General features: G+C 33.7%; 1 protein-coding gene across 3 annotated transcripts; it reads right to left on the reverse strand.

Moving 5' to 3' along the window:
• Positions 1-16,736, reverse strand: LOC136209014 (adenosine kinase 2-like). Of its 3 annotated transcripts, XM_066000353.1 has the most exons (13): positions 16,576-16,736; positions 16,419-16,472; positions 14,639-14,685; positions 14,523-14,554; positions 13,631-13,732; positions 13,358-13,425; positions 12,861-12,937; positions 12,236-12,333; positions 10,551-10,621; positions 10,106-10,172; positions 9,323-9,506; positions 4,346-4,528; positions 3,733-3,989 (listed from the first exon to the last, which is right to left on the reverse strand). In XM_066000353.1, exons 1-13 carry the CDS (start codon positions 16,656-16,658, stop codon positions 3,976-3,978), a joined length of 1,080 nt encoding a protein of 359 aa, XP_065856425.1. In that variant the 5' UTR covers positions 16,659-16,736; the 3' UTR covers positions 3,733-3,975. The 3 variants fall into 3 exon arrangements, with proteins under 3 accessions (XP_065856426.1, XP_065856425.1, XP_065856427.1); XM_066000354.1 differs by lacking the exons at positions 3,733-3,989; positions 4,346-4,528 and adding an exon at positions 1-374 and having other exon boundaries at positions 16,576-16,734; XM_066000355.1 differs by lacking the exon at positions 4,346-4,528 and having other exon boundaries at positions 16,576-16,734.
• Between the last annotated feature and the right edge of the window lie 218 nt (positions 16,737-16,954).

Raw genomic sequence — 16,954 nt, forward strand, 5'->3', positions numbered from 1 at the left:
TTCAAAATTAATAAGAGAAGATATTTGTCTGCATTCTCATCTAGTCTAATTAATCCTTTTATTTCATTTTCGATATAAGATTCAGTCTGTTCCCACCTATCCCAACACCAGATACAACGCTTGTGAAATCACATAACACAAATGTAGACGCGATTTGACAACTGTAGACACGATTTGACATTATGTTCAGCTTGATTTGAGTTGATAAAAATGGACGATAGTGAAATATGTCACTTAAAATGTGGGGTTTTCTGGGAAAGTGCATCCAGATCTTTGTATGATGATATTGGCTGCATAACACCCAGCTCTTAAACACTCTTCAATAGGTTTTTGCTGAACCAATTGCGACAAAAATCCTCCAACAAATGCATCTCCTACACAATAACAAAAATATCACTACATTGACAGTTTCAAACACTTAAATTAAATAAATAATAAATATAAATTTTATTTTTATTTTTATTTTTGCTGTTATCTAACCGTCATGTCATGCATAAAAATAAATAATTTCCAACATGATTATCATGCCAACATGAATTTACAACATGATTATCATGCCAACATGAATTTATTGAAATAAAAATGATAGTTCAATAACTTTATTGAAACAAAATGAAATTCAATGACTTTTTTTAAACTAATTGTAAACTTTAGTGACCATCGGTGCTATTAACCCATGTATTGTGATCGGGGCGTTTGGTATTCTATTGGGACAGTCTTGATCACATGCACCTTAATGAGCATGTAGAATTTGCTCATTCTGTAATCAATGGTAAAAGTAAATAATACTCACTTAATTTTATTAATAGAATACAAATGTATTTATACTATTACATACCACTTAACTAAATTACATATATACCCTTATATATAAAATATATCTTAATATAATCTAATACCCCCCCCCCCTTCAAGATGGAGGTTGTGATGAAACAAGACCCAGCTTGGGAAGGAAAGAACGAAGTGCGGGAGCGTATAATGGTTTGGTAAAAAGGTCAGCAAGTTGTAGTTTGGTGTTAATATGAGGGGTGGAAAGAAAACCAGAAAGTAATAGTTCACGAACAATGTGACAATCAATATCTAGATGTTTGGTACGTTCGTGAAAAACTGGATTCGAAGCAATATAAATAGCGGCCTTGTTATCACAATGAAGAGGAATTGGTAGTTGTAAACGAATACGAAATTCACGAAGTAAGTAAGACAACCACTTCAATTCACAACTCGTACTTGCCATACTGCGATATTCGGCTTCAGCGGAAGACTTACTAACAGTGGGCTGTTTCTTGGCTTTCCAAGATATTAAAGAAGTGCCCAAAAAAATACAGAAACCACTAACAGAACGGCGCGATTTTTTACAACGTCCCCAGTCTGCGTCACAATAAGCAGTTAAACGAAAATCAGCGGAAGCACTATAAAAAAGACCGTAGTGAATAGTACCCTTAAGATACCAAAGAAGATGAAGTACGGCATCATGATGGTGAGTGCATGGTTTTGCCATGAACTGACTTAATTGTTGAACCGCAAAACTGATATCGGGACGAGTAAAATTCAGATATAATAATCGACCGATTAAACGACGATATTGATCTGGAGAATCAATTGGAGTGCCAAGGTCAGAATCTAAGATAAGACCAGGTGGCATGGGACAAGGAGAAGGAGTTGCATTTTTAAGTCCCGCATCGGATAATAAGTCCAAGATATATTTGCGTTGAGACAAAAAAATACCATTAGTGTCCCGAGCTAACTCAATGCCCAAAAAATACTTGGCAGGACCGAGATCCTTTATGGTAAAAAGAGAATGTAAATGATTTTTAACATTCTGAATACCATCCGAAGAATTGCCAGTAATAAGAATGTCATCAACATAGACAATAAGAACAAGGAAAGTATCAGAATGATCATAAGTGAAAAGACAATGATCACAAGATGTTTGTTTAAAGCCATATGCAATAAGTTGAGAGGTAAGTTCTTTATTCCATTGACGACCGGCTTGTTTAAGACCGTATAGAGATTTGCGTAATTTACAAACCTGGCCGAGTGGAGCTTTGGAATACCCATTAGGGGGTTGAAGATAAATATCTTCATCCACAAAGCCATGTAAATAAGAATTATTAATGTCTAGTTGATGTATAGGCCAAGTATGAGCCGAAGCAAAGGCTATCATTAAACGAACAGTAACAACTTTAGCAACTGGAGAAAAACTCTCAGTATAGTCGATACCTTGAATTTGATTGTACCCTCGTGCTACTAATCGAGCCTTATAACGATCAATAGAACCATCAGGCTTTCGTTTAATACGAAAAAACCCATCGAGTAGAAATAGCCTTTTTTCCTTTAGGAAGAGTAGTTAAATCTCAAGTATTATTTTCTTCCAAAGCACGTAATTCATCTTCCATAGCTTGAACCCATTTAGGATTAGAGCAGGCTTGTTGATAAGTAGTAGGTTCAACATTAGAATCAATAGTAGAAAGGAAACTAGAATGTTGAACACTGAATGGTGGTAGACATGGAAGAATGGAAGATGAAGGAGTAGTGGTATGAGCAACAAAATCTTGCAACCAAGAAGGTTGTTTTAATGGACGACCACGTGTGCTACGAGGAATAAGAGGAGTAGGGGAATGGGGAACGGATAATGGGACAATAGAAGAAGAAGAGGGTAGTGTAGAATTGGGTAAAGAAACAGGAGAATTAGCTGAGGAAGAGGGTAAAGAGGAAATTGCATTCATAGGAGATGAGGTAGGAATTGTAGAAAGAACAGGAGAGTGTTCCAAAATAGGTGAGGATGAATTAATGGGAGAAGTAAGAGAATCGTGAGGTAAAGAGGAAGAGTTGGGTGGTAAAGAAGTGGGTGTAGAAATGTTCGGAGTATGAGAATCTGGGTCAAGTAGTAAAGAAGTGGTAATAGGGGTGAGCGGAGTAGGAGGATCCGGGTAAGGAAAGAATGTAGGTAATGGTAAAGAAGATGTAGGAGGTGTAGTAGTAGGAATAAAGGAATATGGAAAAATAGTTTCATGGAAGACGACATCTCGTGAAATGACAATTTTTTTAGTTAAAGGATTATAAATTTTATATGCTTTATGGTCAAGAGCGTATCCCAAAAAAATTCCGAAAAATGCACGTGGATCCAATTTGTCCCGAGAGGGATGAAGATTAGAAAAATAGCATTGACAGCCAAAGGTCTTTAAAAAACCATAAGGTGGAACTTTATTATGTAATTTTTCATATGGTGATAACCAATTTAACAAAGGAGTAGGTAAGATATTTATAAGGTATGTGGCTGTCAATAAAGCCTCTCCCCAAAATTGCTTAGGTAAAGAAGCATGAAAAAGAAGTGCCCGAGTAATTTCAAGCAAGTGTTTATGTTTGCGTTCAACAATGCCGTTTTGTTGAGGCGTATACACGCATGATTTCTGATGTAGAATACCTTTGGAATGAAAAAATTCGAAACAAGTTTTATTAAGAAATTCAGTACCATGATCGGTACGTATTTGTTTAATTTTCACCTGAAACTGAGTTTCAATTAGGGAGACAAAAGATGAAATAGCGAAAAAAACTTGATCTTTAGTATTGAGTAAAATTGTCCACGTTGCACGTGTGAAATTATCGACAATAGTAAGAAAGTATTTTGCTCTAGTTAAAGAATGCAATTTATATGGCCCCCATAGATCAATATGTAACAATTCAAATGAAGCAATGGTGTAAATAGGAATACGAGAAAAAGAAAGTCGTCGTTGTTTGGCCAAAGGGCAAACAGAACAAGACAAATTATTTGATAGAGTAGAAATAGCAGAAATATGTTGTAACTTGGAAACAGAAGCATGTCCTAAACGTTGATGCCATAAATCGGCAGTAGGAGAATGAGTTACAACATTTGCAGTAATATTGCTAGAAAATTGTTCTAAAATAGAATGCATAAAAGAATGAGATGTAAGATAGTAGAGTCCTCCATGGAAAAATCCAACAGCGAGGAGACGATTAGTAAGTGGGTCCTGAAATAGGCAAACATTGGACAAAAATTTAATCACCAATTGTGAATCATGTATCAATCTGCCAACAGATAACAAATTATGTGTAAAAGTAGGAATGTGAAGAACATTCTGTAGTGCAAAATTAGGTCCAATAGTAACCAAACCAACATGTTTGATGATACTTTTGGAACCATCAGGTAAATGTACCAAATTATTGGAATTGATAGATTTGTAGTTAGTAAATTGAGTAAGATGACTACTCATGTGGGAAGTAGCTCCCGTATCGATAATCCAATAAGGAAAATCGGAGGTAAAAACTGATGGAGAAAAAGGAGGGATGTTCATATTTGCATTAAAAACAGAAGGAAAAGTAATACCTGCAAAACCAGAAAAGTTGGCAAAAGGTGTAGGAGATGAAGAAGTACCATCATCACCATGATTCATTTTTCCTTTGCTTTTCATAAGCTTCTGAACTTCATTTTGAACAAGTTGAGCAAAACCCGGAGGCATAGAGAAGTTTGCAGAATTATGATTCTCCTTATTCTCATAAGCTTCAGAATCTGAAAAATCCATAGGAGTATCAGTAGAATAAGACACACAATTAGCCTTTGGTTTAGAAGATTTAGCCTTCTTTTTGTTCTTAAAATCCTGAAACCACTCCGGGTAACCGTGAAGTTTGAAGCAAGAGTCCTTCTCATGACCGGGTTTATTACAGTGAGTGCAAAATCGATCAGCTTTATTACCGGAATCTCGTTTCTGTCCCCGAGTAGGAGTGGAGGACGGAATAACAGCAGATTTGTTATGAGAAGTGTGGGCAGCAATCTCTAATTGAGAAACATCAGAATATACCTCTTTCTGTTTTTCAACATTTTGAATCATAGAATAAGCCTTGTGAATGCTAGGTAATGGATCTAAGAGAAGAATCTGATGTCTCACATGTGAATACTCATCTCGAAGACCCATGAGAAACTGAACTAGAAGATCAGCATTATAAGAATCATATGCTTTCTTAACACATAGACAAACACACATTTCAGAAGCTTCACAAGTGCAAACAGAAAGGGGACACAGATATGCTAATTCATCCCATAATCTTTTCAGTTTAGTGAAATAGATTGCAACAGAGAGGCTGCCTTGACGGAGACCATTTATGTCACGTTTCAACTGATAGAGTAGAGGTCCGTTAGAACCTCCGAATCGTTGTTCCAGCTCTTTCCAAAGAGCTCGGGCAGAAGATGTGAACATAAAACCGTCAACCAAATCACGAGAAATAGAATTAAAAAGCCATGAGATAACCATAGAGTCTGCTCGTTTCCATTGAGGATACTCAGGAGAAGTACGAGCAGGAGTAAAATCATCATTAAGAACAAAATTCAACTTCTCTTTAGTGGAGAGGGCAAGTAACATTGCCCTACTCCAAGTTATGTAGTTCGTACCGGTTAAGGGAGCCGTAACAAGGCAAATCCCGGGATTATCCGCCGTAGTAAGCAGAAGAGACTGAGTATACTCATCTTGTACAAAAGATGCATGTAATGAATGTTTAGGCAGTTTAGGATTAGAAGACTCACCAGAAACATATGTGTGAGCTTTCTCCTTAAGAATAAAAGAGCGATCAGGAGCTTTACCACCTGATTTTTGTTTCTCAGAACCATTAGAAGGAAGTTTCTGTGAAGAAGACAACCTATGTTGTGAAACTGGAGATCTGTGCTGAAAAGAGAGTTCGGTTAACTCTAACTCCGGCGGAGGTACAGGCGACTTGGCAATATCAGAAGGCAGTGGTGAGGAATCGGACGAGAGCTCGCCGACCTCAAAGTCTACAAATCCAGGCTCAACAAAACCTTGAGAATCCATATGAGATAATTGTTGTTGAAAGAAGATGAGATCAAAACACAAACGGCAGCCAAGGACAAATCACCAGAAAACCAGAGAAATAGAACACCAGAGAAACAGAGAACAAGAAATTGCGATACCAGTGAATCCGAGAAAACGAGATTGCAGGATGAATCCGAGTAATCAACAGAGATTCTAGTAGACAGCAGCACAAGCAACAAGTAAAAGACCAGTGAAATACCAGATAACTTGTTGAATTAAGATGAAGTAATAACCCGCAGATATCAGAAGCAGAAATCACAGACGAAGAAAAAACCGCGAGTCGCAGATGAAGAAACACCGCAGATGAAGGAAACTGTGATAATAACTAATTGACTGCAGAGATAAAGAAGAGATCGAGTCCCATCGCCGGTTCACTATTGAGAAAACAGAGAAAGCGAACTGTATTGGACAGGAAAACGATTTCCCGAGGTAGTCGCGAGAAACGCGATAGGCACAGCTCCAACGACTCAAAGTCGTTTTGTCTTATTAGCAGTATAGTGAAATTTCCGAATTCATCCTTTAGTGATGGAGGAAAATTTCAGAATAAATCATGTAAACTATGTGATTTTATTATAAGAGTGAGAGAGAAAAGAAACTTTGCTCTGATACCATGGTAAAAGTAAATAATACTCACTTAATTTTATTAATAGAATACAAATGTATTTATACTATTACATACCACTTAACTAAATTACATATATACCCTTGTATATAAAATATATCTTAATATAATCTAATACATTCACTGTTAGATCCGGGCTTATTAGAATCCTAAGGTGGAGATTCAAAGCATCATGAGACTTAGATTTAATAAGCCTATATCTAATATGATAATCGAGAATTATTATTCAATGTTTGGTATGTGGGATAGGGATGGAGATAAAATAATACATTTTACTATTTTAACCTTATTTAAACTACATAACATTAATTTGAGGGATAAGATAGACTTTTTCATCCTATTAAAATCGCTGGAGCTTATCCCACCTCCTTATACCACCTCCTCCTGGGTATAGGATTTGAGGGATAAGAAGCTTATCCTTCATCCGTCTCACTCTTCTATCTCCCAAACAAACACGGAATAACCTATCTCGTGTTTTTTATCCTTATTCCACCTCCTATATCCCTTCTAATAAATACCATAAATATGTAAGTATTATTGCATTAACAATATTGAAGTAATTCGTTTTGAAAATGTCACTGAACTTATTGTTTTAATAAATTATTTGAAATCACATTTTATTTCAATAAAATCATTCAGTCTGATTTATATATAAAAATTCATTACTATGTTAACGTGATTAAAGAAAATTGACTATTTGCAAACTAACATGTGTGACATGTTTAATTTTTAGAGCTGACATACAACGTAATTTTAAAAAAATTAGGTCATTTTCCATCAAGTAGCTTTTAGTTTATATATATATATATTTTATATATATATATATATAAAAGCATTATTAGACTCCTGATTTTTCATTTTTTAGTTTATTAAGTCTCTGATCTTTTATTTGGATACAATAAATCTTTGATCATTTATTTTTAGTTTCGTTAAGCCCTTTATGACTAAAAACATTAATTTTGAACATAAAATTCGGTTAACATACTGTTATTCATTGCACATGCATTCAAAATTTGTATTTTTCCGCTGTTTGAATGCAGTTTTGGATGTGTAACGTGTTGTATAAAAACTGTAAAAACCTTAATTCAAACTGTAAATTTCTTTTTAATAATTTCAAATACAAATGAAGTTAATAACATATTTTTAACAGAATTAAAATGTTTATAACTTACTAATTTGATCACAAAAGGTTTAATAAGACCAAAAATAAATGATCAGATGTTTAATATATCCAAATAAAAGATCAAAGGTTTGATTAAGGCTTAAAGCACTTTTTGGCCCATGACCTATCCAAAATTTGTGCATTTGGCCCCTAACCTATTATTTGGTCATATTTAGCCTCTGACCTATCAAATTAGATAAAATTCAACCCATATTGAATGGAAAATTAACTTTGTTGGAAAATTAACAGCAGTCACCAATAAAAAAAGACACATGACACATAAATAAAATTAATTTTCAACTGGAGATGGCAACAGTAACTATTTTACACAGTAAAAAAATCCTAAAACCTTTTTGTAGTGTTTCGATAGAGTGAAAATTAATTTTATTTATATGTCATGTGTCATTTTTGTATTGGTTAGTGCCGTTAATTTTCCAACAGAGTTAATTTTTCATTCAATATAGGTTGGATTTTATCTAATTTGATAGGCCAGGGGCCAAATATGACCAAATAATAGGTCAGGGCCAAATGCACAAATTTTGGATAGATCAGGGGCCAAAAAGTGCTTTAAGCCTTTAATTAATTAAAAAATGAAAGATCAAGAACCTAATGATGCTTTTTTTTTGTTACACATATAGCACTTAGTTGATGGTGCCTTCTATGGTTACTTTGTTTTTGACAAAATACCATTACTTGGTGTGTTTTCACCATTGGATGATGGAGTATAAAATTAATCCAATGGTAAAAACACACAAAGTAAAGCTTACTTTGTAAAAAAACAAAATAAGCATAGCCTTTGCCCTTAGTTGATATGTGGTGATCTATCTTCTATGCCATGATAGTTCATTGTTAAAAATGATTTTTATTGAAATCAAATAAAAAATTGAGTATTTTTTTTTGAACGAATATAAAATTTAATTATCTTTATGAAATAGAGTTTAGGTCCTGTTTAGGAAATAGCTATAATTGATTTGATTAGTTGATTGTGTAAACTTATTAGCTAATAATTGTTTGTGTAAATAACAAATAAGGACATAATAAAACATTCATTTGGGGTTAAAGATAGTAATTAGGAACAAAAATAGTATTAAAAAAGATTAGAGTAATAAGCTAATTGAAAATGAGTTTTTTCAAAATTAGCTTTTTGGACCCAATAAGATCTTTCAAACATGTATTCACAAACACCACTGTTAGAGATTTGACTAGTCAAAACTTTTAAAATGACTCACAAGAGTTTTTTTTTTTTTTTTTTTTTGGATTCTTAAGTTAAAATTTGAGTAAGAGTTAAAAACCAATTTCAATAGCCTTATAAAAAATAAATAAGAAGCGAATAAGTGGAATATTTTTGGAGATGACATGTATTTAGTGATTCCTCAAATCACTGTTTTTGAAGAGTGGATTAAGAGTCTATAAACTTGTAGCAGTGTGATTTGATGTATATATATGTAATTTTATTAATAATTTTAGGAATCCTGACAAAGTCAGGAATCGTATCCCGTAGGACGATGAGAGAATTCCTATTCCCGTCCTTATTTATATTCCAGGAATAAAAAATTCCACATCCCCGCCCCATGGAGAATTTTTTCGAGAATTCCTCATCTCCATCGAAGCAGAAATCCTTACCCCATTTTACAATCCTAGATTAAAGTGTCAAACCGCAAAAAAAAATAACAAGTTTAAGTGCGTAATTATACATACCCGCTCCATTGGTATCAACAAGTTTCTCTTTAGGCAAAAATATTACAGGGAACTTCTTCACTTTTCCATCCTCAGCAACAACCACAGGATCAGCACCCTGAGTAATTACAGTAATTCTTTTGTATGTTCCTGATACTTTTCTCCATTGCGATATTTTCACAGCTATTTCTTCCACATCATCCGTCTGCACATCAATAAAAATCCGTTAAAAAATTAATGAAAGGACGAGGGTAAAATAGGTATTTGACTATTAAATACGGTGACCTAAATTAAAAGTAATCAAACTTGTCAAAAGTATCATTTCCTAAAAGAATTGAGTAAATTTACATACTTGGTTTACAACCTTTGCACTATTTCACAATTTGGTCTACAACCTTGAATTTTGCATATAAAACTCTGCAATCTTTTGGTGACTTCCCATTAAAGTGTACGGTCGGTAATTGTGACTGGTCAATACGAAGTCAACGCACTACGTCAGCAACTTGAACTCCTTAAAAGTCAAAAGTTGACCAGTTACCACGACACGTCAATAATTTTGACTTTTAGAAAGGTCAAATTACTGACATGATGTGTTGACCGGTCATAATTACCAGCTGTACACTTTAATTAGAGGTCACCAAAAAGTGATACAGTTTTATGCATAAAATTAAAGGTTATACACCAAAGTGTGAAAAATGACAAAGATTATACATCACGTATGTAATTTATCATAAAAAAATTTAATAAATTTTGTTGATTTGGCTTTAATATTATAGTAATGTTATACTGGCATCTTAACATTACCTCCCAACCATGAACTTTTGAAAAGGTTCTTGCTTCTGTCTCATTACCAAACACAAAGTCCGTATACCTATATTGTTGGAAACAAAATAGTAATTAGTAAGAACAATTTATCGAATTGAGAGGTTGTACCGTGGACGCGCCACTGACTTGGAAACGATTTTCGGTAAACCGAGGTAAAATCTCTAAAAGTTCAGGTCAATTTAGGTTTTACTTTCTTCATGACCTTTTACCTTCAAAACCTGACATAAAAGTCCTTGAACTTTGCCTTTTAGACGATCTAAAAATGATCAATGACGACATCAAAATGAAAAAGTCCAAAATTCAGGTACTTTTATATCCGTTTTTTTTTTAAAATTTAAGAGCTATAAAGAAAGTAAAACCAAAGTTGAGGGACTATACATGTAGTTTACCCAAAGAGTATTAGATAGGGAAAGGGGGAACGTACGGAAGAAAATTGTCTAGTGCATCCTTGAAGAACTCACAAATAACCGGAGCTGAAAGATTCATCATGAAAACCTATTGTGAATATAATAGTATCAATACAAGTTAGTTCAAAACTTAACAAATGTCATTATGTTACATGGAAACTGAAACATATACGGATACCGAGAAATGATATTTATAAAAAAATATAGGAAATAGAAATATGAGAAAAATGTATAAATAATAAAAGGGTAATTAATTTATCAGTCTCTATATTTTGACAAAACACACTGTTTAGTTCTTATATTTTCAAAAACACACGGTAAGGTCTCTAACCTTTTTCTCAGTGAACTGTTTAGTCCTTCTGTCTATTTGTTAGATTTTTTACCGTTTATGAACGAAAATGACTAAATTACCCTTTAGTATTTATCAATCAAAAGCAATTCACAACTCTATGTCTTTCTCTCACAACTCGCGCTCACAAAAAAAAATGGAGAAAGGATTGATTCCCTAACCCATAATCGAATCACTCATACTCACTCTTCCTGTTTGAATTGAAGGTAGAACTCGACTCAAATCTCTCTCGCTTACTCTTCCTGGCGGAACTCCTCTTACTCTCAATGGCAAGTTAATTTCCTCCATATTCTCAACTCATGTTTACGGCCAACTGCTTCAGTGATGACGATGCTAATCCAAATTGACAAACAGAATCTTCATAAGAGTCTAACGACAGGGACTAAACAGTTCACCGAGAAAAACGTTAAGGACTAAACAGTTCATTGAGAAAAAGGCTAGGAACCTTACCGTGTGTTTTTGAAAATACAGGGACTAAACAATGTGTTTTATCAAAATATAGAGACTAATAAATTAATTACCCATAATAAAAATACAAGGATATATCTATACTTTTTTAAAAATTATAAAGATGCATGTTTAATATTTTTATATATACATTAAAAAAAGGTTAATTTAAAAAAAAAATTATGGTTACACTGATTTGCAGATGAAGTCCTGTAAATACAAGGTTTTTTGGAATTAATGCTTAAAAAAGTTACACAGAAATCAGATAATAAAAGGGAAAGAAAAAGGAAAAAGGGGGAAAAAATTAACTTTTCATTTTGAAAACTTGTAGAAACATTAGGGATTAATTCAACATGCTATTAGCATTAATCTACTTATGAAAACTTTTTTTTTTTTTTTTGGTCCGTAAGGGTATTCCTTCTGCAGATGGTTTGCACCTTTATGGATGGGACTGCTGGCCACGGAAATTCTTTCCATTCCCAAAGATGCGGATCAAACCCTGAACTTTTGGTTAAGGGAGGAAGAGCCTTTACCACTCCAAAAAAGCTTAATACACCTCTAGCCCTTTGCAGTTGGTCAGAAAAGTCAAATGCCTCCTATACTTTGAAAATATTTTATTTATCCCTGAACTTGTTTAAAACAACCTATTGTCTCCTCAACTTTTTTAATGGTCTCCTGGGCTTGCTTAAAGTGATATGTACTGGAGCTTGTCTAAAATCTCTCTTTGCTTTGCCACGTGGACTCGGGCGGGATTAAGCAAGTTCAGTTGGTAAATAGTATATTTCCAAAGTACAGGGACAATTGACTTTGAAAGACAAGTTCAAGGGCCTACGTAAAACGCTTTAAAATCAAAGTTTCCGTGAATCATGGACAGCAGCAGATGAAGTTATTGTCAACATAATATACCTTGTTATTTGCAGCAGCATGTTCAGCAACAAGCTGTACGGAATCTGGGGATACAGGCAGAAAAAATCCAGCAATATAGAAGTACTTGGCTTTCTCAACTGTTCACATAGATTTCACAAAAATTGAATTCTAAAAAATGAAGCAGTGAAGATATAAATACTGAAAAAAGGGGTAAATTACACCCATGGCCCCTCAATTTCGGCCTTACTTTCTTTATGTAGCAGAAATAAAAATCCCTTAATCTTTCAATACTCTAATAGCAGGTAACCCGTCATTGAAGAGTTGATGGAATTGATATTCTAAGCAACTTTAATTTTGGAAAATGGTTGTTTAGAGAGAGAGCGCTCTAAAAATGGTACTTTGGAAAATCGAAAATAATGGTCTCATGAGAAATGTGATTCTAAACAACTTTGATTCTTGGACTTTTCTATTCTGAGGTCGTAATCGATCATTTTGAGGCAGTTTACTTTTATAAGAGACTTATAAGCTAATAAAGGGTAAAGTTCCGAGACTTTTTATGTCCGGTTTTGAAAGTAAGGAGACATAAAGAAAGTAAGGCCTAAGTTGAGGGACCATGGGTGTAATTTACCCCTAAAAAATGTTGATGAAGAGATGAAGAAAGTACCCAATGCCCAGTTTTCTGGTCTTTTCAGATGCTCAGATTTGTAGCAATTTGCTGCTGCTAGATTAGCAACAAGTGACCTCAAAGAAAAAAAAAAAAAATAACGGGTCATTTTGGGTTGATATGAAATTGATATGTAAATTTTTGAACCGGGTTTAAAATTATTATTATATACTCTCATGGTTTTACATGTCACCTCCGAACACGACCTGAACCTCTCATATTTTTATATGTCATACTAAATAGAGATAGTAAAAGAAGCACTTGTGAGCACATTACATGAACCCAACATAATATAAGCATATGAGAGATTTGCTTTGGGTCGAATTTTTGGATATAAATATTTAGAAGTATTACTATATGCTCCTATATTTACTAATCTAATTGGATTGACATGATTCTAGTACGAACTTTTTTTGCTTGGGTTAAGATTGACTCATTTGATTCTAATTCGATACTTGACACGACACGAACACGAACAAGCTCTATGAAAAACTCACCTTTCACCCCCAACAACACAAACAGCACAAGTTCCTGTTGGTGCTGATTCATCCTCATAATACTGAACCTGAGTTTATAACATCATTTAAGATTTCCAATATTAATCTTTTCTGGGCCAAACAGATAGGAGTAACAATCTCTGACACGATGACATAATTTATAGAGATAATCTGACTTTTACGACACAATTATCATTTTTTATATATTTATATCATATGAAACATGTATATAACATAATACGATTTTGACATGATAACCTGGAATGCACTCACATTAACACCTGCAAGCTTACAGTTTTTCTTCATTTCCTCCCCAAAATTGTCCTTCCCTATGCAACCTATGTAGCTGGTTGCACCAGGAATTTGAAGCATCCACTGAGAATACACATTTCTACTACAATTAAGAAAGGGAAAATACAATATTTGGCTCATTTACTTGGCAAAATTTGTCAATTTAGCTCTTATTTTATCACTTTTGGTCCCTCTATTTTATTTTTAAGAAGATTTTGCCCTTATTACATGAAACTGTTGAGCACAGTCAAAGTGGTCTTTCCATGTACCAATGCAAAGCATTGCCTATTGGAAGTAGGGTGTGCATCGGTTCAAAATCGAACAGAACCGAAAAGACTGAATACCGTGGTACCAAAATAAGTAACACAGACAGCGAACTGAATAGCATGTAAACCCCGCATATTTGATTCCATTCGATTTTAAACAAGAAAAAAGGGAAAAAACGAATTTAAATAAAAATCACTACATTTCCTCGATTAATTTACCTCAACAACAAAGAAAATTTAGAATGACTTTAATATACTAATTTTGGCTTATTATCAACAATAGAAAAATTAAACATCTATAATCAAATATGTGAGTATATATAAATACATAATATGAGCAATTTGGCTCAGTTCGGTTTTTTACATTTTCCCAAACCAAACCGAGCTAATATACCTAAACTACAACTGATTCTAAACCAAAAGCTAAAAAACCAAATTGATTCAGTTCAGTAATTCAGTTTTAACCGAGTAATGCACACCCCTAATCGAAAGGGCCAAACGTGATAAAATAGAATTATTGAGGTTAAATTGACAAATTTTACCAAGTAGAAAGGCACAATTTGAGTTATTTTATTTTATTTTATTTTCATTAAGAATTTATGTACTACCTGAGTAACTCTGATAGAATTTTGAGTTGCACCTGCACATTTAAATACATAGACCAAAATGATACTCAAAACAAATCTTGTTGAGGACTAAAATTGCCTAAGAAGTAACACATTACCTCCAGCAGTGTACTCCACAGTATACTTGGTGGCCATTTCTTCATACCTGCATCATATTTCCAACTAGGGATATCAAAATGGTTTTCGTGTCATAATCGTGTTATGCAATCTATATATTCCACATGCAAATACAACAAAAACGATAATTGTGTTAAACAGGTTGTGCTGGATGTTGTCGTATCAGAAATTGATGTCCTACATGATTTGTTCTAAACCATTTATGGTTGGAGTAAATCCTAACGAAACTCACTTAAGTTTGGACAATGTGCCAATAAGGTTACAAAAGTTCGTTTTGTACAATAAAATAACTCATCTTTGTATTTTGTAACAATAAAGCCACTTTGAACGTTTTACATGCCAAATTCTCATCGAAAAGACTGACTAGGACACTTAGTTAGTTCAACCAGGTCATATAAACCGCCCGTGTATTAAATTAATACATGTGGTGCTTATATAACCTGTTTGAATTGACTAAATGTAATAGTCAACATTTCCAAGACAATTTGGCATGAAAATGTTCAAAGTGACTTTATAAGTACAAAATGCAAAACTGAGTATACAAAATGTACATTTGTGGCTTTATTGGGACATGTTCCAAACTTAAATGACCCTAGTGCAATTTATCTTATGGCTGGCATAAAGTGTAACGACCCGGTCCGAGAGGTGGCATTAGAGTAGAAGGTTTGAGCAAAGGACGACCCAAAGGATGACGATAAGATTAGGAATGCACTGAACCTCACATCTAAAGGGAGAGAGAGTTAGTGTGTTTTCAATATATGTAGATTTATTTTAAAACCGTAAGATCAAATAAGTGAAATTTGAATCAAAGTGGATAATATTTATATTGTCATAGAACCAATTGAACTAAAAGCTCAAGTTGATAGTTAAGGCTCAATCACGCAAATTTCCACTCGGCTTGCAGCATGTACAACACTGGCACATCCCACCAAGTGTTGAATTCATCAATAAACGAGGTTGCCAAGATTCGAATCCTCAACCGTTTGGTCCAAGAGGCTCTGATACCATGTCACGAAACCGATCGAACTAAAAGCTCAAGCTGATAGTTAAGGCCCTATGTTGCACGGAAACGGATACTGGGAAACGTAATTTCAAAAAAAACATAGGAAACAGAAACGTGAGGGAACGTGTAAATATTAAAAATATAGGGGCATATTTATAAATATTAAAAATATAATAATTCATTTAAAAAAACAAGATTGAAGAACAAGAGAAGATAGTCCAAGCTCAATAGAAAGAAATATAGGCAAGTTCTTTAAATCGAAGATACAAGGAAAGTTTCAATTTTCCTAACCTTAGATTGAATAGGAATTGCAAAATAGAAAGTTTGAATTTTCAGAACTTTAATCAAAATAGATAGGGAAAACCGTTTAAAAATTGAGAGACGCGTTTCATATTTTAGTTAATTACGGAAAGGTTTCGTAGCAGTTTCCGAGAGTTTCCGTTTCCGGTTCGGTCCCGACCAGAATCGCATGCCATGAAGAGTTTCCATGTTTCATTCCGTATATAGTATTGAAAAAAATAGTTACAAAAGATAAAAAGACAATCTACTTGCTCATCTGAGTCATCTCCACTTTATATTCATAAGTAATGAAAAGCATCTACTAAGCACACAAACACAAGGAAATAGCAAAATTTAAATTAAAAAGAACACCCAAACCAGAAAATTTTCCAAAATTACAACATTTCCAAAAGAAAAACATGAATCAGAAATATCCAAGAACATAGTTAGTGGGTTTGAGAAGAAGAAAAGTTGCTTACATTGACAAATGCCTATCATCAGCAAGAATTGCATCATTCAATTTGATTCCATACCTGTTGTAAAAAAAAAAAAACAAAGAAAAACCCATTTCAGATTAAAGCAGAAAAACCACATCGATAACTGAAATTAGCAAAGGAAAAAGAAAAAGGAAGATGCTTTTTGAAGAAATGGTCGTCAACAACAGCAGAGATATCCAAAAGAGGGTTTCCGATTCCCAAAAGGATTCCTTCGTATGCCATTTTTGTGAAGAAAAAAAGAACAAAGATAAGTAGCAAAATGATAGTGAAGAATGCCTTTCTTTCTGTTATGTGTCACCTATCAACCTTTCCTATTTTAACCACCCATTCTAAAAGGGTAAAGTGTACAAGTTCAATGCTTTTAAACTTTTCAAATTGCATAATACATTTTCTTCCTTCAAATTGTTAAAAAACTGCAACTGATCTAAGAATTTTCAAATATTATAATTAATCTCATCAACTTGTTATTTAAAACAAATAACCCCTAAAATAACACTTGGTAGCCATCATTTTAAGAG

This window comes from Euphorbia lathyris, chromosome 10 (assembly GCF_963576675.1).
Source record: "Euphorbia lathyris chromosome 10, ddEupLath1.1, whole genome shotgun sequence".
In the NCBI taxonomy this organism is placed as follows: domain Eukaryota; kingdom Viridiplantae; phylum Streptophyta; class Magnoliopsida; order Malpighiales; family Euphorbiaceae; genus Euphorbia; species Euphorbia lathyris.

Coding starts and splice junctions, on each gene's coding strand:
- LOC136209014 (XM_066000353.1), bottom strand. CDS start 16,658: ATGGCATACGAAGGAATCCTTTTGGGAATCGGAAACCCTCTTTTGGAT. Junction 14,686..16,418: donor GATGATAGGCATTTGTCAAT/GTAAGCAACTTT, acceptor AATATGATGCAG/GTATGAAGAAATGGCCACCA. Junction 10,622..12,235: donor ATGCTGCTGCAAATAACAAG/GTATATTATGTT, acceptor TATTCACAATAG/GTTTTCATGATGAATCTTTC.